General features: G+C 46.1%; 3 protein-coding genes and 1 pseudogene across 4 annotated transcripts in view; all 4 read right to left on the reverse strand.

The window, feature by feature from the left end:
- LOC119367304 overlaps window positions 1–1,424 on the reverse strand; it is a 16,885-nt pseudogene extending 15,461 nt beyond the window's left edge.
- Window positions 1,425–1,633: 209 nt separating this feature from the next.
- On the reverse strand, window positions 1,634–6,286 carry LOC119361908 (phosphoglycerate mutase-like protein 1). Of its 2 annotated transcripts, none has more exons than XM_037627078.1 (10): window positions 6,134–6,286; window positions 5,729–5,790; window positions 5,497–5,604; window positions 4,440–4,519; window positions 4,184–4,346; window positions 3,763–3,837; window positions 3,582–3,670; window positions 2,410–2,529; window positions 2,111–2,155; window positions 1,634–2,023 (listed from the first exon to the last, which is right to left on the reverse strand). In XM_037627078.1, exons 2-10 carry the CDS (start codon window positions 5,786–5,788, stop codon window positions 1,909–1,911), a joined length of 855 nt encoding a protein of 284 aa, XP_037482975.1. In that variant the 5' UTR covers window positions 5,789–5,790; window positions 6,134–6,286; the 3' UTR covers window positions 1,634–1,908. The 2 variants fall into 2 exon arrangements, with proteins under 2 accessions (XP_037482975.1, XP_037482974.1); XM_037627077.1 differs by having other exon boundaries at window positions 5,729–5,795; window positions 6,134–6,285.
- A 2,234-nt stretch (window positions 6,287–8,520) lies between these two features.
- Window positions 8,521–14,186, reverse strand: LOC119361907 (phosphoglycerate mutase-like protein 1). The gene is made up of 10 exons (XM_037627075.1): window positions 13,966–14,186; window positions 12,825–12,886; window positions 12,618–12,725; window positions 11,549–11,628; window positions 10,591–10,753; window positions 10,229–10,303; window positions 10,050–10,138; window positions 9,300–9,419; window positions 8,931–8,975; window positions 8,521–8,842 (listed from the first exon to the last, which is right to left on the reverse strand). Exons 1-10 carry the CDS (start codon window positions 14,165–14,167, stop codon window positions 8,728–8,730), a joined length of 1,059 nt encoding a protein of 352 aa, XP_037482972.1. The 5' UTR covers window positions 14,168–14,186; the 3' UTR covers window positions 8,521–8,727.
- Window positions 14,187–15,841: 1,655 nt separating this feature from the next.
- The window catches only part of LOC119361906 (phosphoglycerate mutase-like protein 1), a 14,551-nt gene continuing 2,626 nt past the window's right edge, over window positions 15,842–27,766 (reverse strand). The window contains exons 2-10 of the mRNA XM_037627074.1: window positions 18,253–18,315; window positions 18,056–18,163; window positions 17,857–17,936; window positions 17,591–17,756; window positions 17,409–17,483; window positions 17,229–17,317; window positions 16,515–16,634; window positions 16,373–16,417; window positions 15,842–16,290 (exon numbers count right to left, since the gene is read on the reverse strand). Coding sequence (XP_037482971.1) covers window positions 16,110–16,290; window positions 16,373–16,417; window positions 16,515–16,634; window positions 17,229–17,317; window positions 17,409–17,483; window positions 17,591–17,756; window positions 17,857–17,936; window positions 18,056–18,163; window positions 18,253–18,315 — 927 coding nt within the window. The 3' untranslated portion in view covers window positions 15,842–16,109. The remainder of the gene's footprint in view (window positions 16,291–16,372; window positions 16,418–16,514; window positions 16,635–17,228; window positions 17,318–17,408; window positions 17,484–17,590; window positions 17,757–17,856; window positions 17,937–18,055; window positions 18,164–18,252; window positions 18,316–27,766) is intronic.

Consider the following 27,766-nt stretch of genomic DNA (forward strand, 5'->3'; position numbering starts at 1 on the left):
GGGGGGAGCGAGAGGAGATTCGAATGGAGAGGCCGGAATCAGAGGAAGAAGAAGTAGTGCGGGCGAACGGCGAGAGGGGGCGAGTGGGGATCGTGGCATTGGGCGATATGGGCGGTTCTAGTGGACCCACTAGTCAGCGACACAAAACAATGGTAACGGCTACCGCCACCCGCGCTGCGCGCACCAGGAGCGACGCGGTCCGTTGGATCCGGATCGGACGGCTATCGAGTCGTGCGGATTTGAAGCAAACGGACAGTCGACTGGTGGATAGATTAGTCGTTTCTTGAATATCTTTATCGCCACCGGTCTACTTGGACTTTCCAGTTGGCCCTCATAAACAGAAGCAGAACCTCCTTGCCCGAGCTTGTTTTCCTCTGCAAATTCGTTGGTTGCACGTGCCAACCTATGATAACCAATAGGCACAAGGCCCCTAGCAAGAGCTTTGTAACGCTTCTTTCTCGTGAATAGCTGCCACCGACGGACGCCAACAAAGATGCACACAATTGCAATGACTCCAATAACTAGTCTAGTTATTATCTCTACTAGCAGCAGCCTCTTCGGTGCGGGAGGGCGACTCCCGGGGCTCTCCCGCGGCGGATCCAAGGTGGAGTCAAATGACCAGGAAACTATTTGGTGTAGCTCGACCGCAATGCCAGTGGCACCGGAGAAGCCGATGGCCACCACACTAGGCAAGAATTGCCTCAGGTCAACACTCGTGCTGACGCGATACGTCGTGTCGCCGATCTGGAGAAGAGCTGCTAGGATTTTTGTGTCGTTGCCGTAGGTGATGTTGCAAGTCATTGGGAGGCCGGACGTTAGGTTCCTGCCAGGCACGGTGGCGTTGGTGTAGGCCCGTGAGACGATGGAGTTGACGTCAATGCCCATGTGGCTGCCGCTGGGGTCGAAGCCCCATCATTCAAGTGCGTGTCAAACTCAACGGCCACGGCTCGTTCGTCGCCGGTCGCGACCGTGCCGACGCTCCTGTTGAAGAGGCCGAGGTTCCCGCCGCTCATCTCACGCTCGAACCTGGGAATGTCGGCCGGAGGATAATGCCCGAGGAAGAATGCCAAGCCGTCGCCGGTGTTGTTTGCGTTGTTCACCTTGATTTGGAAGGTGAAGGAGGTGGTGAAGCGGGCGAGCTCGCCGGTGACGGCATCCCACAGCGGCACGGGCGCTGGGAGGAACACACGGCCTACGCTGTTCCCGATGCTCGGGGTCAGCTGGATCGTCCGAGACCGGGAGTCGTAGTAGGCGTCGCCCTGGAAGATGAGGTCCCGGGCGTCGTAGTCGGGATGGGAGAAGTTGGAGGTGAAAGAAATGGAGGAGGTAGCAAGAGGCAGGCGCGAAGACCATATGGATGAGCAGCAGAGGAGCATGAAGAAGTGTGCTCTTGTTTGGTAGGAAAAGCTCACGGCAGCGGCCATTTGCTGCAGCTTCTTGTTTGGAATTGGAAGCTCGTCAACAAGCTCGGCCTATATACTCTATAGCTTGTGATCTCGACGATGAAATGGCACCTAGCAATGTCCGTCAAACAGCAAGGGTTCATAAGCCAAATGACAACACTATATAGGCGACGAAAACTATGTTGCCATCTATCTGACCAAGTCTATCTGTGAAGTTTCCATCAGACCAAGTCTCCGAAGCATATAGGACAAGTATATATTGCCCTCGTTCTCAACAGAGGTCCGGTACGTGTGTAAATCATCCTTATTCCCATGAATATTTTGGGTGCGTGTTCAGACAACGGATCAGATCAGATAAGAAACATAACGAATCATGTCGAGCATACACTCCGGAGACAGATGGCGAGTCGTATCCGATTGTCTATTCTTCGATTTCAGGTATGCCATTCAAAACTTGACCATTGTCAGCCAGAACAGGGTTTGGTAAAAGAATCATTGACAGTCTTCAGTTCTTGCTAGCTCCTTCAGCCTGCTTCTTCTCCGCGACATCGCTGGGCATATCAAGCCCGGCCGGTATCTTCCCAGCGAAATTGTATGTAGAGGTATCCGATCCAAGCTTACTGCAGCGTTGCAAAGAAAATCCACATTATAAAAGAAGAAGCAAAGCGTCAATTGCAACGCAATCGTTAAGGCAATAAAGGACTGACCTTCTGTCGACCAACACCATCGACCGGAGCTCGCAGTTTGCAAAGCTGCATATAACCAAGTACTAGTTAGATTACTGAGGTTGCAAGACAAGAAGTTCTCTGAACAAGTAACTCTATCAGGTCATGTTATCCCAAGACAAAGAATACAAAAGATTATTTTTTCCCTTCTTCCGGAAAGAAAAACTAGTCCATTTTGCCTATACTTTATATGGTTTCAAGTTCCAACGGTTACATCTGGCAAATGCTGTGCTCTCTTGAGTTGATTGCTCAGTTGCAAGGGGAATGAATGCATTACTTACACCTTGCCCAGTTCCTCTGCTACGGCTGGATGACACTCTTTACCATACATGTTTAGGGTGTGATACAAGAAGCCACAATGGGTGACAACAGCTATCTCTTTCTCTTCTCTTGTCCATAACCTGCAAGCACATCCGACGAATAGTTCAGTTTAATTTAATCTAGCTACCAAAATTAAAGTTACTGGTCAACCCAACGGGTCGCCTAATCTGAGGTTTGTCTTTCTCAATACATGCTACACATAAATCTCCATCATCTACAACTTCCTAATGTCAAATTAAATGCAGTTCACAATCCTTCACCACCAGTTCCAATTTGTCTCTAAACCACACAACAAGTATGCATGAGGAAGATGAGTGTAACCATGCAGATCTTATTTGGCGCAGCCGCTGTCCAAACAAGCCGAAGATCTTTGCTTGGCTCTTGTTTAGAGGTCGGTTAAACACCGGGGACAACCTCTTTCATAAGCACATTGCAGCCGCCGCAGCTTGCCGACGATGTAATGCCACTTCAGAGGGCACCCATCATTTGTTCATTGCTTGCCTAAGGGTTGCATCCATATGGCTGCGCCCAGGCATTGTGCTCCCTGCTCGGCCCCAAGATCTTTGGGCTACCTCCATGTTGGCTGACCTTTGAAACTTGCATTTGGCCAGAGACTCTTCTACCAATTCTATGGAAGATATGGGCCTCTTGACGGTCTTCAGGAATAAAAATCATAGCAAGTCGACGACTGTTCGAAGTATCTGTAGTGACTTTGAACTTTGGACTCATCGGTTTAAAGAACCGAGTGATAAGATGGCCGCCCAGTCGCAACTATCCCACCTCACAGATCTCTGTGGCCTTGTAACTTCTCTCTAACACCAAGACCCTTGGGTCACTTCGAGTAATATATACATATACACAGGTGGGGACCCTTCCCCTGACGATGATTCTCAAAAAAAAAGTGAGGCAAATAACATGATTCTTTAGGAACATGGGACTCCTGTCAGGTGGGGAGAGTGGTGAATAAATTGCTTGTTTGGGTAACGCAGAAAAATAACCAAAAGTGATATAGGGCGTGCAGATGAATATTATCAAGGTACTTGTGTTTCATGCTCATAAAAGTAGACCATCAGGCTTATATTTTCAACACATTAATGAAAAGAAACTAATCAATCTTATAAAGAAAAATTACCAGTCAAAGAAATTCATGCCCCTGGCAGCAACAGACTCATTTGCTTCTACGATATCGGGTCCCCAAAGAACATCTTCATCATTCTCTATCTGTAAAGAGTGTGAGCACACGTATATTAAAAACACCATCGAGACACCGTGTCATGAACTGTTCTTATGAGTTAGCAACAGTAGGTACTTGCCAAGGAAAAATCAATGGCAGGAAAGAGAGTCCGGTATCTTGTTATGCTGCTCCTCTTGTCAGAGGTAAGAACACTCTGCATTTCATAAACAAATACAAAATCAAATATTGAGAATATTTGTCAACAGAGCATTGCTGATATGGGAGAAGCACACACAAACAGAGGCTTCTGTTCCATTGTGCATATAATGGAACCCGGCTCCCAGTTTGGGACGTGTATGAAAAAAAAAAGACACAAAGGGGCATGCAAAATTCTCAAATGAGAGTATTCGACTTATAAGTTAAAATAAAGATGAACAAGTTATTCTAGCTATTGCAAAAAATAGCCTATTCTAGTTAATATTTAACACAAACCAATATAAACGAGGCACTAAATGATGAGACATTTTTTATTTATTTTGTAACAAATGATAGGGAAATACCAACTGCTCCCTGCAGGCCTCAGCTGCAAGAAACGGCGGGCAGTTCAAACTTGAAATCGGCTGACGTCCACTGTTTTCTGCACCTTCTACCATTAATGGGGGTGCGCTTACTCCATCAGTATAGTTCCCACCACCAAAGACCCCCACTGCAGTTTGCAGAGTCCTGAGATTGGTTCAAGTGAACGTAAAAAGCGTAGAAGAAGATTCAGAACACTGAAAATGTACAAGAAGGCCAGAAGGTCAAGGAAAACTATACCTCATTAGAGGGGAAACGATAACCAACTCAATCTTTTTTGCTAGTCCACATTTTGTCACATGGTCTCGCAGGCAATCAACCTACAAATGCATTTTAATCAACATCCATGGAACTTGAAAATCCCACATGAAAAAAAAGTTGAGTGGTATTTCGATCAACATTATATGTCAGGGTCACAAAGGAACTTAACTAATTACACAACTGCAGACAGAAGACTTTGAAATGAACATGCCCAAAAAAGTGGCTCGCAGCCTTAACGGAATCAACTAAAGGCATTGCAATGTCATCCAAAACAAGGCGGTGTCATTGTGTTTTGATACAACTGGGGTTAGGGTTGATATCTCTAGTCAGAGGTTGATGCTAACACAGAGGACTTAATTTTTTTAAGGCGGCAATAAGAACCATGTGAACTACTAACAACCTAAGGTTTTGCATATGAAACGGCTGCTACGCTTGAGGATCTCATTAGTAACGAAAAAGTATTCTCTAGGATTTCAGCCATGGAAGCTTGACAGAATAACCATAGAAAAAAATTATTGGACATTGCCATAATACTGCTAACTGCCACAAATGCATTCGCCAGAAGACGCCATCATCCAAATAAAGGTTGAACATCATCAATGAGGATCTGTTACTATGTGAGGTGAATGAATCGAGCATCCAACACTTGAACTACAGAAATGAACTTCTACCGCTAAAGCATCATGACATGATGCCACATTTACACATTTCGACATAAACAATCTTACTGTTTGATAATATTTGTACCATGGATGGCCTGATATCATGAGCACAACACATGACAGTGAAATACAGGCTACCATCCAATCCCGTGGCGGTGAAACACAAAGGCGAAATGAACGGAGAAGGGCTTTTCTAATGTGCTTAGAGAGCATTGGTGCTTCCATTTCTAGTGCTGGTGCCAACATCGCAGACGCAGTTTCGCCTTAAATATCTGACTCGAAGCACCACCTTAGTCAGCCATAGAACTGATAATGCTAAGAGCAGTGGTTGAGATACATGGGGATAATGTAAAGCAAAACAAGAGAAATCTCACTTGGCTCCAGCCCAAAGGGGTAAGTTGGGCATCAAGCAGCGCAGGTGAAGTGTGGTCTATAACATCCGACTCTTCTGCCGCGTTGTGGAAACCCTGCGCATGCCTCACCTGCGCACATTGGTCACACGGAAACAGATTGAACATTCTTCACACTGCAAACATTTGTCACCGGTAATTGATGCTACATCCTTGGGTAAAAGGTGGACTCAAAGAGCAGCTCGAAGTGTGGTACCAGGTATAAGGTTTTGCATCGGTGCGCGGGATACAGAGCTGCGGCGGCGCTGGCCTCCATTTCTGTTCTGCCCAACATGAACGGATAATCATATAATCATCCATCGACGAACTAGACGGGTAATAAAGACAATGTAATCAGACAGGTGCAGCCACATACAGTTTTATTCCCAGGCATCTCTTACCCGGTCTCCCCCCCTGTTAGTTGAGGTGGGATGATAAGCTTGCTCTCAAATTCCCACTAGTAACTCTCAAATAACCGCGCACCAAGCATGGGTTCAGGACTAAAAATCGACCACCCTCCCATGCCTAATCCCATTCCCTTTCTCTAATACTGCCAAACAAGAGGAGGGGGGAACAGCCAACCCTCCGCGAGAAAACAGGGCAGGGGAAGGTGCGGCCGTACCTGAGGAGGAGGAGCCAAACCAAGTGCGGCGGCGGCGGCGGCGGCGGCGGCGGCGGTGGTGGAGGAAGCCGTCAGCCGTGTCCTCTTCGGCTGCTTGATTTTTGCTCAAATAGAATGGCCGGACCACTCATCGCCATCGCCATCGCCATCGTCTCTCCTCCGCTTGGATATTTTACGGTTAAAAGAGGCATCTGATTGGGTTTCTCTCTCTCCTATCAGATGCCAATTGTCTTTATGTTCGTCTTTTTATGGAGCGACCATGTTATTTGTTGAATGAACATGTGGTAGTTCGTCTTGTTAGAATTAATTAGCATGTGTTAATTATATATGTAGTTAATCCCTGCTTGTGTGGAACCACCGACGGTTGCCTTTAGGCAATGGACGTGTCGGTTCACATGTGTCTCTTCCAAGTACTCCCTCCGTTTCAAAATAGATGATCCAACTTTATACTAATTTTGTGCTAAAGTTAGTACAAAGTTAAGTCATCTATTTTTGAAACGGATGAAGTAGACGTCTGTCCGCTCGTGCCTTTTGGCAATGTATAAACGAAACTGCTGGACGGACGACACTAGCCGGCCGAACCCCACACGATGCAGGAATGAACGGGGTTGTTTGCTTTTGCTCTAACGCATCAATGGCTTTATGTGTAGCGTCGTCCGCAGATCATTCTCTCCCAAATATGCCATCCGTATAGCAGCTCTCATGTGTGGAGCGACCATGTGTGCACACCCTCTAAGTTTTTTTTTTTTTAGGAAACCCTCTAAGTTATTTGTTGAATAAAAAAATCCTAAAAGAAAATGCCTTTTAACCCTTGAAAATGCCTCTTTAAACATGGGAGCCGTGTGTCATTTCCCATGCTCATCTCATATACGAGGGCATTATGAGGGGTTGCGGATGTGTTCGGTCGGTGCCTCACGTAGGATTTGGCGTACACTGACTGGATCATTTTTTCTCTTTCTTTATTTTCTTTTTCTCTTTCTCCCTGTCTCAATTAACCGCATTTATGTGTCTGGGCATATATAAAGAAAATAAAATAAAATAGGTACATCGCTGCGTCCGACGGATAAACAAAGACTCAAAATGAACATGCCCGCACACGGACCCTGCACGTTCGCAAATGTTTAGGAGACAAAACTGAGGTTACCGGTTGTAGATGCTCTTATGTCGATCGGGTTGGAGCAGGCCGACCGAACCATATTCCCACATTGGATCTTCTTCTTTGTTTTCTTTACAATCAACACCTTTATTTTTTATTATTTATTATTTTTTTATTTTCTGCGAAGGAGAAACTTGTATTACTCAATCAAGGAGTCCTTACAATCGTCAGCAACTATCACCAGAGTCTCCTCCAAACCAGACCCTAGCCAGGTCATAGTCCTGCCATGAATTCTAGCAAACACTGCTAAACTATCACTAGCTTTATTTTGAAAACGAGAAACGTGAGTAATACAAGTTTTTCTAAGGGACAACAAGTGCTTAATCTCCTGCACAACCGGGGCATAGATTATTTATTCATTCATTAGGATCGATAGTAGAATCGTTATTTACAATCAACACCTTTATTTATTCATTCATTAGGATCGATCGTAGAATCGTTACAGTCAATGAAATCACGGCCTTACGAGCCTTACGTACAGAATCCATCCAAATATTAGGAGGAGTGAATTTAGCTGTCCTAGGCTCCTAGTTTATTCACGAGTGACCTGTTTCTTAATGTGATGAGAAAAAAAAGGAAAGCTATCTGTTTTTCTTGTCCCAACAAGTAGAGGGGCTACGTGTTCCGTATCTTTCTTGGAGGTCCAGCCAAGATTTAAAAAAAATCGTATATGAATTAAAAATATGAGCACTACTCTTGAATGCAATTTTGAAATTCATGCTGAAATTATATGCAAAGATCTTTTTTTTCTTTACATATTTATAGACGTGGTAACCTGTGTGTGTGGTACACCTACTAATAAAGGGAGAAAGTCCGTCACTTTATTTTTGCAGAAAGTCCTCTGCTCTTTTTTGAAATCAACATGTAATCCAGGTTTAAGTTCAACGTTTCACCTTTTGCAGAAAATCTCCTGCTGTTTCTCGAAATTAACGCGTGATCCAGTTTTAAGCGAGTCTAGAAAAATGTTTTGCTATTTGAAAAAAACAACATAATATTTGGGTTAATCAACCCACAATCTATACCAAATGCTTTAAAAAATTATCCATTTATACCCTGACTTCAATTTTAACGTGTTCTATATAAAATTTGATTAGAAAATGCTTACAATCTAAATATTGCATTTGGAGGCCTCCATGGAGCTCGGCCTCCAAAAGCAATTTCCGGTTATTTTACCTGTTATTGAAATGCTATTTAGGGTTCAACGTATCGTCCTCGTTCTCAAAAAGAGGGGTATGCGTATAAGTCCTTATTTCCCATGAATTTGGGTATCTGTTCAAACAACAAATCAGATAAACATAACCAATCGTGCCCATCATACACCGGAACAACAGACGGCAAGTCCTATCCTTAGATGTCGCTTAGTATCTATTCTCAGTTCATTGTCAGCCAGAACCAAGGTTTGACAAAAGAATCAAAGACATCCACATGCTCGACAGCCTCAGTTCTTGCTAGCTTCTTCAGCCTGCTTCTCGTCTGCGACATCGCTGGGCATATCAAGCCCGGTCGGTATCTTCCCAGCGAAGTTGTATTTAGAGGCATCCGATCCAAGGTTACTGAAGCGAGCGTTGCAAAGCAAACCCACGTTATAAAAAAGCAAAGCGCCAACTGCAACGTAACCGCTGAGGCAAACCAAGAACTGACCTTCTGTCGACCAAGACCATCGACCGGAGCTCACAGTTGGCGAAGCTGTATATAACCAAGTCAGAAGTTAGCAACATGCTCTTGTGATGATGGCATCAACCATGGTTTAAACATTTTAGTGCTCGCACAAGAATCATTGCAGTGAGAGTGCAACACAAAGAGTTCTATTGAGAGTAACTCTATCAGGTCATGTTATCCCACGGTGAAGAATACAAAACATTTTTCAAAAACTAGTCCAATTTTCTTATACTTGACAATGGCTTCAAGTTCCAACGTTACATATTGCAAACATTGTGCTCTCACTGCATCACAAGTTTACAGGGTATGGTGGGTCGATTAGTTGACAATTACCAAGGGGAAAAAACTTACTGCTTTCCCAGTTCCTCTGCTATTGTTGGATGACACTCTTTACCATACATGTTCAAGGTGTGATACAAGAAACCACTATGGCTGACAATAGCTATCTCTTTCTCTTCTCTCGTCCATAACCTGTGAGCACATTCAAGGATCAGTCTAATATAATCCAGCAACCAAAGATAAAGTTAGTGGCCGACTCAACGGGTCATCCAATCTAAGGTTTGTCTTTCTAAATACATGCTACACAAAAATCTCCAGCATCTGGAGCTTTATAATTTCAAATAAGTCACTCAGTGATAACTCACTGGTATATGAGAAACAAGCAATCAGACGAAGGATTGCGTGGGACAGAGGTAATTATCCAATGCAGTGCACAATGCTTCACCACCAGTTCCATTTTGTCTCTAAATCATGCAACAAGTGTTGACGCAGATAAAGTAACATATATAGTCAGCTTCTGCCTTCCAGTCCATAGATGGAAGTGAGGCAAATAATATAATTCACTAGGAGTATGGGACTCCTGTCAGGTCAGGAGAGTGGTGAATAAATTTCTTGTTTGGGTGGACAAATTATTTTGAATGACGCAAAAAATAACCAAAAGTGATATAGGGCATGCAGATGAATGTTATCGAGGTACTCCCTCAAGAAAAAAGAAAAATTATCGAGGTACTTGCGTTTCATATTCATAAAATCAGAGCATCAGGCTTATATTTTCAAGACATTAATGAAAAGAAACTAATCAATCTTAGAAAGGAAAATTACCAGTCAAAGAACTTCATGCCCCTGAGAGCAACAGACTCATTTGTTTCTCTGACATCGGGTTCCCAGAGAACATCTTCATCATTCTCGATCTGTAAAGAGCGTGAGCACACGTATATTAAAAACACCATCGAGATGCTGTCATGAAATGTTCTTCTGAATTAGCAACAGTAGGTACTTGCCAAGGAAAAATCAATGGCAGGAAAGAGAGTACGGTATTTTGTTATGCTGCTCCTCTTGTCACAGGGATGAACACCCTGCATTTTATAATCAAATACAAAAGAAATATTAAGAATATTTGTCAGAGCATTACTGTTACGAAAGAAGCAGAGACAAACAGAGGCATGCAAATTCTTAAATGAGGGTATATTTGACTTAAAAGTACAAAGATAAACAAGTTATTCTAGTCAATATTTAGTACTCCCTCCGTCCAATAATGTAAGACGTTTTTGCAAGCTATGCACATTATGGGACGAAGGAGTACAAACCAAGTAAATGAGGCAGTAAATGATGATATTTTTTGCAACAAATGATAGGAAAATACCAGGTGCTCTCTGCAAGCCTCAACTGCGAGAAACGGTGGGCAGTTCAAACTTGAAATCGGCTGACGTTCACTGTTTCCAGCACCCTCTACCATCAATGGTGATGCACTTGCTCCATCAGTATAGTTCCCACCACCAAAGACCCCCACTGCAGTTTGTATAGTCCTGTGAGATTAGTTCAAATGAAATACTGTGAGACTCATTTAGTATTAGTAGTTACATGCTACGGCAATGCACTGTATGTACACCATGCCTTAGCACAGGAGTTCTGATAAAAATGTACTACATAATAGATAAACAGATTGAGTAGCTATTGTCATGAGGGAGTGACTAAGGGTGTAAAAGATGGATCAAGCTGAATTTTGTTTGTACTAGATTTTTGCACCATGTAAGACATGTACCAAGAACTGCAGACAACAGGAATATTCGTCCATGTACAACAAAACCAATCTAAACTCTGTTTGACAATTGCAAAAGACAAGATTCTGTGCAAGGATGCACATTAAACCTCATAATTTTACTAACCATGAAACCACTGCTGAACAGTTCTGACTCTAACCCCAACAAAGCCTGCCTAGTGGAGTGCTTTGGTATGCACTACCTATAACTGAATGTGCATAATGAAACTATAATTCCAAGGTAAAACTGAAAGACTCGTGGCCCAAGCAATAGCTGATACATGGAGATGCTTAACTGACATAATTTACAGGCCTTTCAAAGAACATGTTTTTTTCTTCTTCTAAAGACAATTAACACGCTCGGTCCAGGAAAATATGGTTAGAAGATCAACATAGTCCAGGTTTAAGCAGTGCTACAATTTATACTAGAAGCTGAAAGCCTAACATTGTATTTTCTCGAAAGAAAATTAATGCAATGCCAACTCTGAACATACGAAACTTAGGAGAAGATCCAGAACACTGAAATTACGTACAAAAAGATCAAGGTCAAGGAAAACTATACCTGAGTAGAGGGGAAACAATAACCAACTCAATCTTTTTTGCTAGTCCACATTTTGTCACATGATCTCGCAGGGTATCAACCTACAAATGAATGTAAGTCAATATCCATGGAACTTGAAAATGCAACATGATAAAAAGCTGAGTGATATTTCGATCAACATTATGTGTCAAGGCCAGAAAGGAACTCAACTAATTACACAACTGCAGTAAAAAAGACTTTGAAATGAACATGGCAAAATTTTGGCTTATACAACCATAAGGGAATCAACTAAAGGATTCTCATGTCATCCAAAACAAGGTGGTGTCATTGTGTTCTGATACAACTAGGGTTGATATATTTAGTGATACGTTGATGCTAACACAGGGGGCTTCGTGTTTTTAAGGCGGCGGTAAGAACCATGTGAACTACTACTAACAACCTAAGATTTTGCATATAAAATGGCTGGTACGCTGTGAAGATTCCTTTAGTAAGGAAAACATATTCTCCAGGATTTCAGCCATGGAAGCTTGACAGAATAGCCATAGACAAAAGTACTGAGCATTGCCGTAATACTGCTAACTGCTACAAATGCATTTGACAGAAGATGTCATCATCATCCAAATAAAGGTTAAACATCATCAATGAGCATCTGTCAGTATGTGAGGTGAATGAATTGAGTATCCAACGCTTGAATTACAGAAACTTCTATAACTAAGCATCATGACATGATGCCCACATCTTCACATTTTCTTATAAAAAATCTTAATGTTTGACTTTGATAATATTGTAGCATGAATGGCTTGACACCATGAGCACGAACACATTACAGTGGAATAGAGGCTACCATCCAACCCTGTGGCACTGAAAGGGCAAAATGAATGGAAAAAGGGCTTTCCTAACGTGCTTAGAGAGAGCATTAGTGCTTCATTAGTGCTTAGAGAGGGCACTCATGTCAACATCACAGACACATTTTCGCCTTAAATATTTGACAAAAAGCATCACCTTAGTTGGCCATAGAACTGACAATGCTAAGAGCAGTGTTTGAAATTGAAATGCATGGGGATAATGAAAAGGAAACGAGTAATCTTACTTGGCTCCAGCCCAAAGGGGTAAGTTGAGCATCAAGCAGCGCATGTGACTTGTATGCTGCAAAATCCTTCTCGCCTTCCACATTGTGAATACCCTGGGCATGCCTCACCTGCGCACATTGGTTACAGCGAATCATGTTGAGTTTTTTTTTTCGCATTTGTCTTACAGGTCTGTCACCGACAGTTGATGATGTGTGGTACCAACCTACCAGGTATATGGTTTTGCATCGGTGCGCGGGGTACAGAGCCGTGCCAGCGCCGGCCTCCATTTCTGCCCAAAAGAAACAAATTACTGATGTATGTTATTACTATCCACTGACGAGCTAGACAGATGAACACAACGTGAACAGACAGTTGCAGCAGCCACATGCAGTTAGGCTAAAATCGCAACTTCCCGGCTGCACCTTGTGCTTTACAGAATGGCACATATGTTGATTCGTCGAAACGGAACATTTTTTCACATGGTGGGAATGTTGATGTATTGGTGCGTGCCCAAAGAATCACATCACATGGTAGTAAAAGGCGTTGATCCTCCATTGGTCAGAGAGCATGTGCGCCATACTGGCAGTGCCTATATGAGCTAAACGCGGTGATTCCCATCGGACGGACAAAAATAATGAATGCACTGATTTGCCTAGACCGAAAGCATATTGGTGTAGCAATTTAATGTGGGACTAGTGTCAAAAGCGCTCTTATATTATGGTGCGGAGGGAGTAATAAACTTGCAAGCACAAGCCTCCTCTGCGAAAAGAAAATAACATTAAAGCTGCTCCAACTACTCTGCTTTGTTTTCTTCTTCTTGTGTGACGAAGGAGACCATTTCGGCGGTGCAATGCGGCGGATGTTTAATCCATGTTGCATAGCATCGGATTAGTATATGATGGGAAGGCGGTGCGGTGGGGACGTCGGCAACTAGTGTTAAGCATCGACACGTAAGGGGAGGAGATCTGACTAACGCTTGCCAACGAAACCTGCTTAAATAATAAATAGCTACTCGTAAATAAATACTCGCTAATGGAGAAAGTGTTGAGGGGGAGGAGCATAAATAAGCGCATATTCGGGAGCATCTGCGCGGCGGAGGCAGATCTGGCGCTGCCGCGGAGCGGCGGAGGAGAAGCGGAAGCGCTGGGAAGAAGACGGGCGGGCGGCTGGGCGGGGGAGCATTGAGATTGCATAGCACGGCGGGGCGGCAACCGGCCTCTGCGATTAATCACTCAATCCAGGAGGAAGAGGGCAGTCGATTTTACTTTCCGGTGAGGGAGTGGGGAAGAGAGAGAGCGCGCGCCGCTGGGTTCGATTAATTCACGGGGGATGGAGAAGAAGGAGGGGGAGGTTGGAGCGCGGGCGTACCTGGGGAGGAGGAGGAGGAGCAGCGGCAGTCGGTGAAGGAAGCGCGGCGGCGGCGACGGCGGAGGGAAACCCGTCCGGCAGCGGCGAAGGAGTGCGAGCGCGAGGAGGACGATGAGGCAGAGGCAGCGGCCCGAGGCGGGATAGGGAGGCAGAGGCGGAGGGCCGCGCCGGTGGTGGTACTAAAAGGAGGATTCGGCAGCATCGTGGCTCGTGTCGGCTCGCTTTTAATTTATTCAATTCAATTCGCTAATGAGTCAGCTGCAAATCGCGTCATGTCCCCTCCTCGACGGGTCGCGTCCGTGGAAGGCAACAGCAGACAGTTTTGGCCATCGGCTTGCGGCGGTTCCAACTTTCTTTCCCCTCCTCCACCGCTCCCATCGCTTTCTCCTTTCTTTCTTTCCTTCTTCCTGCCGACCTGCTTTCGCGTCCGCCCCCCCTTCTACCGCCGCTTGTTTCGTTCCTTCCTTCAATTACCGACCGTCCGTGCGGCGCCAGCAAGGGCAACTCCAACGGCTGGTGCAAAATTTGGCGGCCTAAAAATAATCAGCACAGGACAAGAGAGAGGATTTTCGGACACCCGTCCCGTCTGACCTTTTTTTTTCTTGCTTTAATTAACAGATGATTGTAAAACTAGCGCTCTAAAATTTGGAGACGGCGTGAAAAATGACGATCCGGTGGCGGGGAAGTTCAAGGACGGCGAGACGCAAGCGCGACAGGGATGGGCGGCCGCGGCCGGGCTTCGGCGGGACGGGCGGCCACGCTGCGGGCTCGGAGGGGTCGGGAAGGCCGCGGAGGAAGCTGCCGAGGGGCCGGACGGGGCATCGGGGTTCACGGTGGCCGGCGGAGTGGCTGCAGCCAGAATCTACCGGCGTGGATACGGTTGCGTTTTTTTTTTCATCAAATAGGGATAGAAGTACCGAAAGTCCCTTTCTACTCACAACCTCATTTGAGCTCAGCGATGAACAGTAAAATAATCTTCTTCTTTTTTTGAAAAAAACTACAACAAAAAAAATCTGAATATGTTTTGGCACAAACTTTGACAAATGTTCTCGGTGCTTGCAAACTTTCATCATCCTGAGATAACATTCCTTGAAGTCACGGCAAAATAAATAAGAACATAACTCCAAAATGATTTCAAGAACAGCCTTTTTTGGAGTGTCAGATTTTGTTTTTTTTACCACGGCTTTCAAAAATGTTATTTCGGGATGAAAATTTGCAGGCATTGAAAACATTTGTCCAGGTTCCCACCAAAAACATTTCAAAAAAAATTTGAATTGTTTTACTACTTTTTTTTTGATTTTACTGGTGTCTGGTGACCGGTGGTTACAATGGGTTGGGCAGTGTAGTAAACGCTCGCAGGCCGAGGCTGCTGAGGACGACTGGCCTGCAACGGCATCCTTGCCGAATATCCCCACATATTCCGTGCTCCATATCCCTCCTCCCTCCCACCACATTTCTATAGATTCTTTTCAGTGGATATCCCTCCACATCAAAGGCTTTCCGGTGGCCTGCCTGCCCATAGCCACACGAGAGAATCCAATCACAGTCAACCAATCTGTGTGATCCAATTTCAAACGGACCAATCACATAATATTTGGCAGCATGGGAAAATGTAGCTCCGTTCGTTAAGAAGTATTATCTAAACCACAAAAACATCTTATATTTTGGGACGGAGGTAGTATATGGCATCATCGAATTAAAGGGCATATGAATGTATTCCGGAAGAATCTGGAGGCCCCGATGCTATGATCCAAATGACTTGCATAGAATCGCGAAAATTCCTATAAATTCCTTCGATCCAAAGAGGCTCTAAGCCGCATAGAAAAATGTGAAAAGGAACAACAGCCGGAAAGTATATCTGACATGATGTCATAGATTAACAAGATGGCTACATGTATAAATCATCCTTACTCCCATGAATTTGGGTATGTGTTCCGACAATAAACCAAATAACGAACATAATAAACTGTTCTAATCATACTCCAGAGCGACAAATGATAAATCATATCCCTAGGTGTCGCTTATCTTCGCTTCAACATCAATCATGCAACTGAAACTCGACCATTGTAAGGTCAAGAGTCTCAGTTCTTCTTCAAGAGAAATGTGATTTAAAGGGGGAAGTTCCCTCCCTCGACTCTACGTTGTTAGGTAGAAATGAGACGAGTGGGGGAGCTCATGTGCGTGTGCTCTAAACAACCAACCGCTCCCCGGCTCCCACTGCTAGCTTCTTCGATGTGCTTCTTGTCTGTGACATCGCTAGGCAGATCAAGTCCGGCCGGTATCTTCCCAGGGAAATCGCATGTAGGGGTATCCGATCCAAGCTTACTGCAGCATCGCAAAGCGAATCCACATTGTAAAAAGGCCATCACAAATGCAACGTAATCATTGAAGCAAAACAAGAACTGACCTTCTGTCGACCAACACCATCGACCGGAGCTCACAGTTTGCAAATCTGTATGTAACCAAGCCAGAGTTAGCAACATTTTACGGCCCTTGCAGAATATTGTTGGTTGATTGGTTGACAGTTACCAAGGAAAAAGAACACTTACCGTTTGCGCATATCCTCTGCTATGGTTGGATGACACTCTTTACTGTACATGTTTAAAGTGAAATCCAAGAAACTACTGTGGGTGACAATAGCTATCTCATTTTCTTCTCTTGCCCATAACCTGCAAGCAGATCAAGAGATCAGTTTTAATTTAATCCGGCCGCCAAAATGAAGTTACTGGTTGACTCAACATCTAAAATCTGAGGTTTGTCTTTCTCAATACATGCTACGCATAAAGGTCCAGCATCTAGGATTTTCTAATGCCAAATAGTTACTCGGTGATAACTCACTAGTATACGATAAACAAGCACTCAGAGGAAGCATTGTGTAGTGGCAGAGGGTATTACCCAAGGCAGTGCACAAGCCTTCATCACCGGTTCTAGTTTTTCTCTAAAACATGCAACAAGTGTCGAAAATGTGTTACACAGATAAAGTAAGATATATGTCCATACATGAAAGTATAGAGGAAAAAAACATAATACACTAGGAAAATGGGGCTCTTGCCAGGCCGGGAGAGTAGTGAATAAATCTCTTGTTTGGGTGAACAAATTATTTGGAATGACACAAAAAAATATAACCAAGAGCGATAGAGGGCGTGCAGATTAATATTATTGAGTTACTTGTGTTTTATGTTCATACAACAGATCATCAGGCTTGTAGTATTTTTCAACACATTTGTGAAAAGAAACTAATCAATCCTAGAAAGGAAAATTACCAGTCAAGGAACTTCATGCCTCTGGCAGCAACAACGTCAATCGCTTCTCTGACATCGGGTTCCCAAAGAACATCTTCATCATTCTCTATCTGTAAACAGCGCGAGCACACATAATTAGAAAACTATCTGAGACACCGTCTCTGAAACTGAACTCGTGAATTAGCAACAGTTGGTACTTGCCAGCGAAAAATCAATGGCAGGAAAGAGAGTACGGTATTTTGTTATGCTGCTTCTCTTGTCACAGGGATGAACACCCTGCATTTAAAATTAAAATTAAAAATCAAATGAGGCACTAAATGAAGATTATTTGGTAATAAAATGATCGCTCTGTTTAATTTGTGTTGTTCAGGAGAGGGAATTACCAGGCGCTCCCTGCAGGCCTCAACTGCGAGAAACGGCGGGCAGTCCAAACTTGAAATCGCCTGACGCCCACTGTGTCCAGCGCCTTCTACCATTAGTAATGGTGATGTACTTGCTCCATCAGTACAGTTGTCACCGCCGAAGACCCCCACTGCAGTCTGCAGAGTCCTGTGAGATTGATTCAATTGGACATAAAAAGATTAGGAGAAGATCTTCCAGAAAACTGAAAATACATACAAGAGGATGAGAAGGTCAAGGAGAACTATACCTCATTAGAGGGGAAACAACAACCAACTCAATCTTTTTCGCTAGTCCACATTTCATCACATGGTCTCGCAGGCAATCAACCTACAAACGCATGTAAATCAGCACCCATGGAACTTGAAAATGCCACATGAAAAAGACTTGAGCGATAACAACATTGTTTGTCATGGCCAGAAAGGAAAAAGGAAAGAAAGAAACCTTACTTGGCTCCAGCCCAAAGGGGTGATGTGAGCATCGAGCAGCGCAGGCGAGTTGTAGGCGCTGTGATCCTTGTCGCCTTCCACATTATGTATGCCCTGAGCATGCCTCACCTGCGGCATGTTAGCTACGGTTAATCGGACGGAACATCCTTTGCGTCTTTGGTGCAGGTCAGTTGCTGAAAACTGAGGGGCGGTAGTACCAGGTAGATGTTTTTGCAGCGGCGCTGGGGATACAGAGCAGTGCTAGAGCTGGCCTCCATTTTCTGCCAACGGGAATCAATCACAATCAGCATCATATTTATTATCCGCTGAGGAGTTAGGCATTGCTGCTGGATATAGTTGGACAGACTCGCAACTTTCCCTCATGGATTTAACTTTTTACCAAAAAGACACATGCTGATTCAGCCAACAAAACGGAACATTCTGAAGGTAGGAATGGTACGTATCGGTGCCGGTTTTGGGCTGCCAAAGAATGTCATGGTAATAACGGGTGTTGATGAATGATGGTTCTCCGTCCCTTGGTTATGTGCCGAATGGTACTCCCTCCGTTTGAAAATAGATGACCCAACTTTATACTAAAGTTAGTATAAAATTGAGTCATCTATTTTGGAACGGAGGGAGTAGTATTCTGCTGAAGCATCATCTGAAGTGTCATGAAACGAAGAATGGGACTACAACTCTGTTTTTGCACTTGTACTAGTACGAGTCTGCATCTGCATCCAACCACGCCCTGCCTGAAAACTGTTGCAGCGGTTACCCCGTTTTCTTCTCCGTTTGGCGAGGAAGGGGACCATTCCGGCGGCGCGACCCGGCAGAGTAGTATATTCCATGGGATTAATGGTATAGGACGAGAAGGTGGACGTCAACATCGGACCCAGAAAGGTGAGGGGATCTAACTAACGCTCGCCAACAAGAACAAGAAGAAGATCCCCTTGTTAATAATAATAAGCAGATATATACACAAGGCAAAGGGAAGAGAGAAAGAGACTTGAAGACGGGCACAAGGGGGGAAGCGGAAAGCGCATATGCGGGATAGGAAGCATCTATCTTGTGCGTGGCGGCCGCATGGCATGCGGTGAGTGATGCAGGGGCCATTTGGTAAGGAAGGTTGTTGGGCGTAGGAGGAGGAGGAGGAGGAGACTGGGGCGCGGTCGTACCTGCGGCTGAGGAGGCGCGGCGGCGGAGGTTGAGGAGGTGGCGCCTGGCGGGGGCGAGACCAGGAACAGACGGCGGCTGCGGTGGTAAAAGAAGCAGCCCGTATTTATCGGCTCGCCCGGATCGTATGCGCTTGGTACAGTAGAGGACGCGGCGACACATGGAAATTGGGTCTTGCTTCGCTTGTGCTTGGCTTGCCGGTTCCAACTTGTCCTTCTCCCTAGACTAGACCGAAACCGACCTTGATCGCTTTCTTCCTCTCTGCCGACCTCCTTTTACTTCGGAACGCGCGCGTCTCTGTCGTCCGCCCGCTCGCTCGCCGGCGGCTGCTCCTTCTCCCCGCCGTTTCCCGGATATTTTCCTTCAAAAAAGCGTGCGTGTTCGTTCAGGCGCCCTGCGGCGTGACCGCTTTCGCCGCCGCTACGCAACCGCGCGCTCTCTTTTCCAGATACTACTACTACTGGATTTTTTTTAAAAAAAAAAGATACTACTACTGCTAGTGGCAGAGTAATAAACGCTCGCAGGCCGAGGCTCCAGCCCACCGAATATGCATGCATATTTCCACGCTCTGTTTACATCAATATTTTAAATAACACGCTATTTCGACGTTATAACGCGGTTATAGCATATTTGGAAGGAAGACGTTACGTTTTGGCAAGATCGGACGCTATGATGCTAATCGCGTAATTAGCGCGCTACACACGCTATAACGTTGCAACGTTACAACGTGTAGACCATGCAAAACTGAAATAAGCACAGCTCAGCAGGCCCAGCAGGCCAAAACCAACCCACGACCACTAGCTTTCTCACTCCTTTTATCAGATTCTCCCACGAGACCTAACCAGCTAACCCTAGTTCTCACTTCTCATCCCTTTCTCACTCCTTTTTATGTGCTGGATTTGGCCCTTATGCGTATATTGCTTGCTCCTATGAAAAATTTAGTTGCTTAAATACTTTATTTTTAGATATATTTGATTTTTTGCAAATGCTATTTTAAAATATAGCACGCTATTAGCGCGCTATAACTTGTGTAGCATTTAGAGAAGGGCCTCGCTATATTTTGTAGCGCGCTATTTAAAATATTGGTTTACATATATCTACCATCGCAGTACCAGATTCTATTTACCGGAATACTTGTTTGATGGTTTCTGTATTTTTTTTCTAATATTTCTTTTCTTTTTGGAGGCTGAGGCTAGCAGGCTGCCCAGTGCAATGAATATCCAATCCACACTAGGCATCACAACTCACAAGTGGCCACAGCAGAGAATCCAATCACGGGTCAGGGCCAACCAACCAACAAACTTGTCCGTTCCAACGGGCCAAACCAACTAGACTGAATCACACAAGCTTCCTTCCATTCTCACCGGTAAACAGCATTGCGTTGCGGTGGTTGCCTTCTTATTCATTGTCTTGTTTATCTAGCAATGCACTACTTACTGTTTCCTGATGGATGGACAATTTGGCTTTTCGATCCATAGTAGAGTATTAGATTTCGGATCATGCATTATGGGATGGGAACGTGGCCAACCACGTCAGCATATCAATCTAACCATTGCCAACAAGCTAGCTAGATACCCTTATTACACAAATAATAGAAAAATAGATGGTATTTTTTTTTTCTTCTTCGACGAAAATGCTGTTCATTGACCAAAGGGGACAGGACAGCCGGTTACAGAGAACAAAACAAGTGTTATATTATTACTGTCCCGAATTGAACTAGACAACATCTAGAAGATGGAAATCTTGCATATATACCGCTGGTTCAAGTGGTCTGTGGATCACATGCAGTGTGAATTCTGCTCCTTCCTGGACGCCGCACGCATGCATGACAGATACTCGTGCATGCATATATAGATAGCCAAAGCGAAGAGAGAAAGAGACGACAAGGAAGGAAGCATAAAGCGCTTAGAGCATCTTCAACAGCCGCGCTAAACTAGCGCCGCGCCGCAAAATAGGTTGTTTTAGTGCGCGCGCAACGCGTCAGGGCACTCTAGCGGGCGCGCAAAAACGGCGCGCGCGCTAAAACGGGTTGGGCGCGCGGTCAAAAACACTTACCCGCGCGGCGTATTTCGGGCGCCCACTACAGCGCGCGGCACACTCGAGCGCTCGCGCCCGCTCTTCCTCTCGCGCTTCCACCCCCGACCGGCCGCGCCGCCGCCGCCGCCCGCGCACCCCGACGACCGTCTCAGGCTTCCCCGGCCTATCCCCGCGCGCCCGCGCTTCCGCCCATCCCCTCCTAGTACCGCCGGCGCCCGCGCACCTCCGTCGTCCGAGGAACAGCGCCCGAGCGCTCGCTGCCGCGCCGCGCCCGCAAGGTGTTTGACAAAACGCCTACAAGGTATGTATTGCTCAAACTTCATGAATTTGGTGCATGTTTTGAATTGTAGTTTTTATAGTATAGTATTGAACATTGTAGATGAGTTCGTCATATGATTCTTCCGAAGAAGAATTTGATATGGAAGAGGAGGAGGATCTTGCAATGATCGTAGCTATGCATATCAATAAAAAACCGAAGCACGGTGGTTCGGTTATGGGTCGGGAGAAAATTTGGAGAGATAGGATTGATGCCCATAACAGATTGATGAAGAACTATTTCGTGGAGAATCCCACATACCCGGAGTCGTATTTTCGTCGCCGGTTTAGGATGAGCACCGACTTGTTCAGGCGCATTGCAGAGAAACTAGCGAGCCATGACCGGTTTTTCCAGCAAAGGAGGAATGCCGCCGAAGAGCTCGGGCATAGCACTTTTCTGAAGGTGACAGCCGCTTTGCGTATGTTGGCATACGGTATCCCGGCTGATCTAGTTGATGATCATTTGGCTATGGGTGAGAGCCAAGCCATCATGTGTGTCAAGCGCTTTGCAGTGAGAATTGTGCAAGTGTTTGGCGAGGAGTATATGAGATCTCCCACTGCTGAAGACGCCGCAAGGCTATTGGCGATGAACAAAGCGCGCGGCTTTCCTGGCATGCTTGGCTCAATAGATTGCATGCATTGGAGTTGGAAGAATTGTCCAAAGGCATGGCATGGGCAATTTCACGGCCAAAAAAAGGGTTCCACTATAATCCTTGAAGCGGTGGCCGATCAGGAGACTTGGATTTGGCATGCATTCTTTGGAATGCCCGGATCTTTGAATGGTATCAATGTTGTCAACCGGTCACCACTGATGAATAAGATTGCAAACGGTGAGTTGCCACCTGTGCAGTTTGTAGCAAATGGCCGTACGTACAACTATGACTACTATCTAGCGGATGGCATCTATCCAAAGTGGCAAACCTTCGTGAAGCCGTTGAAAAAACCGGAAGGTAAGAAAAATCTTGATTTCCACAATGCTCAGGCGGCGGCTAGAAAAAATGTGGAGAGAGCATTTGGGATTTTGCAAGCCCAAATTGCTATTGTGAGAGGACCGGCAAGATTTTGGGATCAAAAAATGCTTTGGTACATCATGCACGCTTGTGTGATCATGCACAACATGATCATCGAGAATGAGCGTGGCCAAGATTTAGACTACTCACAGTATGAGCTCTTGGGACATACCGTGTGAGTGCGGCGGAGGGCTGAAAGGGTAGCCCGTTTTGTTGCCTCCTATCATGCCATTCGACGTCCCGCAACGCACAAAGAACTTCAGAATGATCTAATTGAAGAGTGGTGGGCATGGCATGAACGGCAAAAAGCATGATGATATCTGCACTCGACATTGTATTGTTCATGAACTATTTGTTGTGTTGTAATAATTTATTTTGAACTATTTGTTGTTGTACTGAACGATAAACTATTTGTTTGAGTTGTAATGATTTATTTTGAACTATTTGTTATTGATTTTTATTTTGTTTGTTTGATCATTTTTGCTCATCTTCTTTGAAATGTACATATGGTTTGTGCGGCGCGCGCTGCATTGTAGCGCCGCTGCTGGAGCCAGCGCAGACGGGCGCGCAAAACCAGCCGCAGCGCGCGCGTTAACAGATTTTTTGCGCGCGGCGCTTTAGCGCGGCTGTTGGAGATGCTCTTAGTCGGAAGCATCTATATGGGCGTGTTTGGTGGCCATTTCACCCTAGCCTGGCTCAATGTGGAATGGCTATGTAAAAACAGCCTAAAAGCGGCACCTGAGTTAGGAGGAGGAGGAGCAGCGGCAGCGGTGGCGGAGGAAGAGGACGACGAGGCGGCAGGCGGTGGCAGATCTCCATCGTTCGTACGCCGTCGCCATCGCCATCGCCTCCTGGTTTCTCCGTTTGGATGTTTCTTACAGTGTGCGCCTTCGCCGGCTCTAGCGTTCTTCGTCGCCACGCAACTGCTTTTCTGATACTAGTAGTGCGATTTATGGCAAACTGCAAGTGGTTGGTCACCATTGGGGTTGCGCAAGTAGAGCAAGTAAACGCTCGCAGGCCGAGGCTGCCGAGCGTGAGGGAGCATTCCCAATGTCGAATATCCATTTCTGCGGATTATAATAAGCTAATACTCGTAAAACTTAAGAAGATGATCCCATGAAAGAACCTTCTCCGAAAGTGAGAAACAACAGCCGGGATGCAACGTACTCCCTCCGTTTCAAATTACTCGTCGTGGTTTTTGTGAACTAAAAAAAAACCACGACGAGTAATTTGGAACGGAGGGAATAATATTCCTAGAGTTTTCTCTTGACACCGCGGTATCTGATTGAACTGCTCTGGTTTTTACAACAGTGTACTCTGCATCCAACCTTCATCCTGCCCAGGTTGCTCTGTTTTTTCTTTCCCTTTCTCGGCGGTCGGCGGAGGGGCCAGTTTGCGTCGCGTCCCGTTGTACGGCTGCGTTCGCCGGGAGACGACGAGTACTGCGCACGCGCCACGTCTCCATCGCCCGTTTGGATGGATGGATATTCCAGCGTGCGTCTTGGTTCCGTCAGGTCACCGTGTGGCGTGACCGCTTTCCGCTTTCGCCTCTACGCAACTGCTCTCTTTCCCTGTCGAATATCCGTATTTCCATGCGCTATATCCCTACCGTTGCATTACTAGATTCTATTTTCTCCTCTTTGTATATACTGTAGCACACAGGTCGAGGAGGCTGAGACTAGCAGGCTGCGCTGCGCACTGAATATCCAATTAATCCACACCAGGCACCACAAGTGGCCTGGCCACAGCAGAGAATCGAATCGATTCGAGTGAACCAACAGAGTTGTCTGTTCCAACGGGCCAAAGCAACCAGCCTAAATCCCAGCCAGAAGCTTCCTTAATAATTCTCCCCGGTACACTGCACCTGCACCTGCATTGCTCAACTTTCCCCATCGGTGGTTTTTTTATTCACTCTCTAGCCAGGCCGTCCATGTGCAGATATGCTACGCAGCAGTAATACTACGTACCGTGCCAACACAACACAGCCAGCACATCAAAATATCACCATCTTCTTTTACTGTTTCCTCATGGATGAGACAATTTGGCTTTTCAGTCCATATTAGATTTCGGATCATTATCATGCGATGAGAATGTGGACAAGCATGCACGTCAACATCATACACTAGTAGAAAAAGGAGCTAATGTTACACACATTAGTGCCGGTTCGATTTTGGCCCGGTACTAATGGTATCATTAGTGCCGGTTCGAACGGTTATGCATTAATGCCGGTTCATTTTTAACCTGCCACGAACCGGTACTAAAGGGGTGGTGGCAGGCTGGCGTCAGGCCGGGGCCCCGCGATCACCTTTAGTACCGGTTCGTGGAACAAACCGGTACTAAACGAACCGGTACTAAAGGGGTTTGACCTATAGTCCCGGTTGGAGACGCACTATAGGGCAATTTTCAAACTCTACCCCTCCTTATCGCCATTTCAGTTTTGAAAAATACAAAAGAAAATAATAAAAAATTCAAAAAATAAAATTCTTCGAGATGTAGTTATATCACTACATCTACTAGTTAGGAAAATTAAAAGACTTAAATTTAGACATGTTTTGCAAAAAGTGTAGGGGAAATGTAAAACGGCTATAACTTTTGCATACGATGTCGAAAAAAAACGTATAATATATCAAAAAATTCAGCACGAAAATCCGCATCCGATGGTGACAGCCTATGGCCTGTTTGAAATTTTTTAGAATCCTCAAATTCCAAAAGGAAAAAAAGATATGCTCAAATTTCAGTTTTTTAAATTTTGGTTAAATCTGGTCAAACTATGGTCAAACTACTTATTCAAGAAGTATTAATGTTGCTACATAATTATTGAAGAATATTGGTGTACTAAATAATTATTTCAATTTTTTGAATTTTGGTCAAATCTGGTCAAACTATGGTCAAACTTATTCAAGAAATATTACTGTTACTAAATGTTTTTTAGAATAATAGTTTCAAACTCAAACGGTGAAACGTGTGACCTAATGCTCAAGCTAAACTGCTGAGGGTTAATAGGATTGACAACTTACATTTGTCAGGAAAACAACAAGTGCAGACTTGGAAACGAGGGAGAATAGAACCCAAAAGTTAAGTGTGCTCAGGCTAGAGTAGTGAGAGGATGGGTGACCGTCCGGGGAAGTTAGATGATTTGGAATGATGAGGGGTGATTAGAGATTAGAGATTAAATTGAGCAGTGATTAGAGATTAGAGGTTAAAATAATTCAAAAAATTTAAAAACGAAAAAATCAAATATTTTTTACAAAATTTTCAAAAAAATACCTTTAGTACCGGTTGGTAACACCAACCGGTACTAAAGGTCCCCCATACCACGACGCGAGCTCACGTCACGTGGTGGGCCTTTAGTGGCGGTTCGTGCCGAATCGGTACTAGGGGGGGGGGGGGCTTTAGTCTCCACCCATTAGTGCCGGTTGCAGAGCCGGCACTAAAGGCCCTTACGAACCGGTTTTAAAGCTCCGGTTTCTACTAGTGAGATCTAACCATTGCCAACAAGCTAAGCTAGCTAGATCCCCTAATTAAACAAATACATTAATAAATAGATAGATGATTTTTTTTCTCCTTCCAAGAAATTGTGGTTCATCGATCAAAGGTGAGAGCAGCCGGCCACACAGAGCAAAAAAGCAGTCATATATGTGCAAGAAGATGGAAATCTTAAACAGATAGCGCTGGTTCAAGTGGTCTGTGGATCGCATGCAGCGTGAATCCTGCTCCTCGACGGTGCATGCATGCATGCATGACAGACACTCGTGCATGGAAAGCCAAAGCGAAGAGAGAAAGAGACGGCCGAGAAGGAAGCATAAAGCGCTTTATATATGCCTGTGCGGCGGCGGCGAAAAGGCCGAGGATCAACACAAGGTAGCTTGGCAAGCGCTGGCCGGCGGCACGGCATCCATGCAGAAGAGAATCGATTCCTTCGTCCCTTTCAGTTTCGCCACCGCAAAGGCATATATAGATGCTTCCGACTAAACTTTCGGGGAGGGAGAAGAGAGACGCGGACCAATTGGTAGACAAGGTTAGAGCATCTCCAGCGGTTGTGCCCCTCAGGAGGCGTTTTTTCGGCCTCCTCGGAGGCCCCGACGCTAGCTTCGCGTTTGGGGAGGCGCGTGGCGGAGACGAGAGCCGGGCGGCGAGCACGACGAGCAGACGACGCGGGCGGCGGTGCTCGGGGTGAAGTGGCGCAACGACGCAGACGGAGCAGCCCGCGGCCGTGGGGCGCGGAGGAGCGGGAGCGCATGGCAGCACGGCGGCGGTCTAGGCATGGGTTGCAGCGCACGCGCGCGAGGTGAAGAAGCAGAGTCGTTGCGTACCTCGATGGAGGCCTCGTGCCCGAGCAGCACGGTGGCTTTGCCAGCTGCACGGCAGCAGCCGCGGCCGGCGGTCGGTGGTGGCGGTGTGCGCACGAGGAAGCGAACGGAGGAGCCGGCGTATGTGTTTTGCATGAGTAGTGTCTGGCCACTATCTGACCATTGTCTGACTAATGCATGGCCATGGCCATTATCTGGGTATGGTACGGGCAGTGTATGAGCAGCATCCGACTTGCATCTGGTACACCGGCGACGACGGTCCTGACCTGGTACACCGGCGACTCGCAGTTACCGGTCGGACGGGTCGAAGAGCGCGAGCAGGCAGAGGTGGGCGCTGGGCTTCCTCGGCAGTGGCAAAGGCGCTCGCACGGACTCGACCGTCTACGCCAAGGCCGCGCCCGCGCCGCACCGTCCACGGCCGCGCCTGCGCCTCTCCGCCCGGCCGCCGCGCGGTCCTCGTCCGCCCGGCCATGCATGCTCCTTCTCCGTCCCGGCCACGCGCGCTCCGGCCTTGCCCGCTCCGGCCACGCCCCTGTCTTGCCAGCTCCGGCCAGCGCCCGCCTCGGCCTCGCCAGCTCCGGCCACGCCCGCCCCGGTCACGCACGGCGAGCTCCGGCCTCACCCGCCCGGAGTACATGGAGAGCGTAGCCGTCGCCGGGGAAAGAGGGAGTGTGGGACTGGAGAGGAGAGAGGGAGTGTGCTCTGTGCTCGCACGTGGGTGGGCCTGGAGAAGAGAAAGGGGAGGGAGAGGGGCTGGCAAGTGGGGCAGCGCATGCAAAAAGCAAATGCCGGCATTCCCAGCTGCCCCCCGGCGGGCTGGGTGCAGGTTGGACGTGCCGGCGCTAACTTTTACAAAATCCGGCGCACAACGACGTCTTGGGGGTTGC

This window comes from Triticum dicoccoides, chromosome 2B (assembly GCF_002162155.2).
Source record: "Triticum dicoccoides isolate Atlit2015 ecotype Zavitan chromosome 2B, WEW_v2.0, whole genome shotgun sequence".
Lineage (NCBI taxonomy): Eukaryota > Viridiplantae > Streptophyta > Magnoliopsida > Poales > Poaceae > Triticum > Triticum dicoccoides.

Bases quoted from the DNA above. Each gene is read 5' to 3' on its own strand.
- LOC119361907 (XM_037627075.1), bottom strand. From the start codon at position 14,167: ATGCTGCCGAATCCTCCTTTTAGTACCACCACCGGCGCGGCCCTCCGC. The intron at 10,304-10,590 runs GTATTTTCCTAT...TATAAAATGCAG, and splicing joins AGGCTTGCAGAGAGCACCTG to GGTGTTCATCCCTGTGACAA. The intron at 8,843-8,930 runs GTCAGTTCTTGG...CGCTCGCTTCAG, and splicing joins ATGGTCTTGGTCGACAGAAG to TAACCTTGGATCGGATGCCT.
- LOC119361908 (XM_037627078.1), bottom strand. From the start codon at position 5,788: ATGGAGGCCAGCGCCGCCGCAGCTCTGTATCCCGCGCACCGATGCAAA. The intron at 4,347-4,439 runs GTATAGTTTTCC...AACCAATCTCAG, and splicing joins ATCGTTTCCCCTCTAATGAG to GACTCTGCAAACTGCAGTGG. The intron at 3,838-4,183 runs GTATTTCCCTAT...TATGAAATGCAG, and splicing joins AGGCCTGCAGGGAGCAGTTG to AGTGTTCTTACCTCTGACAA.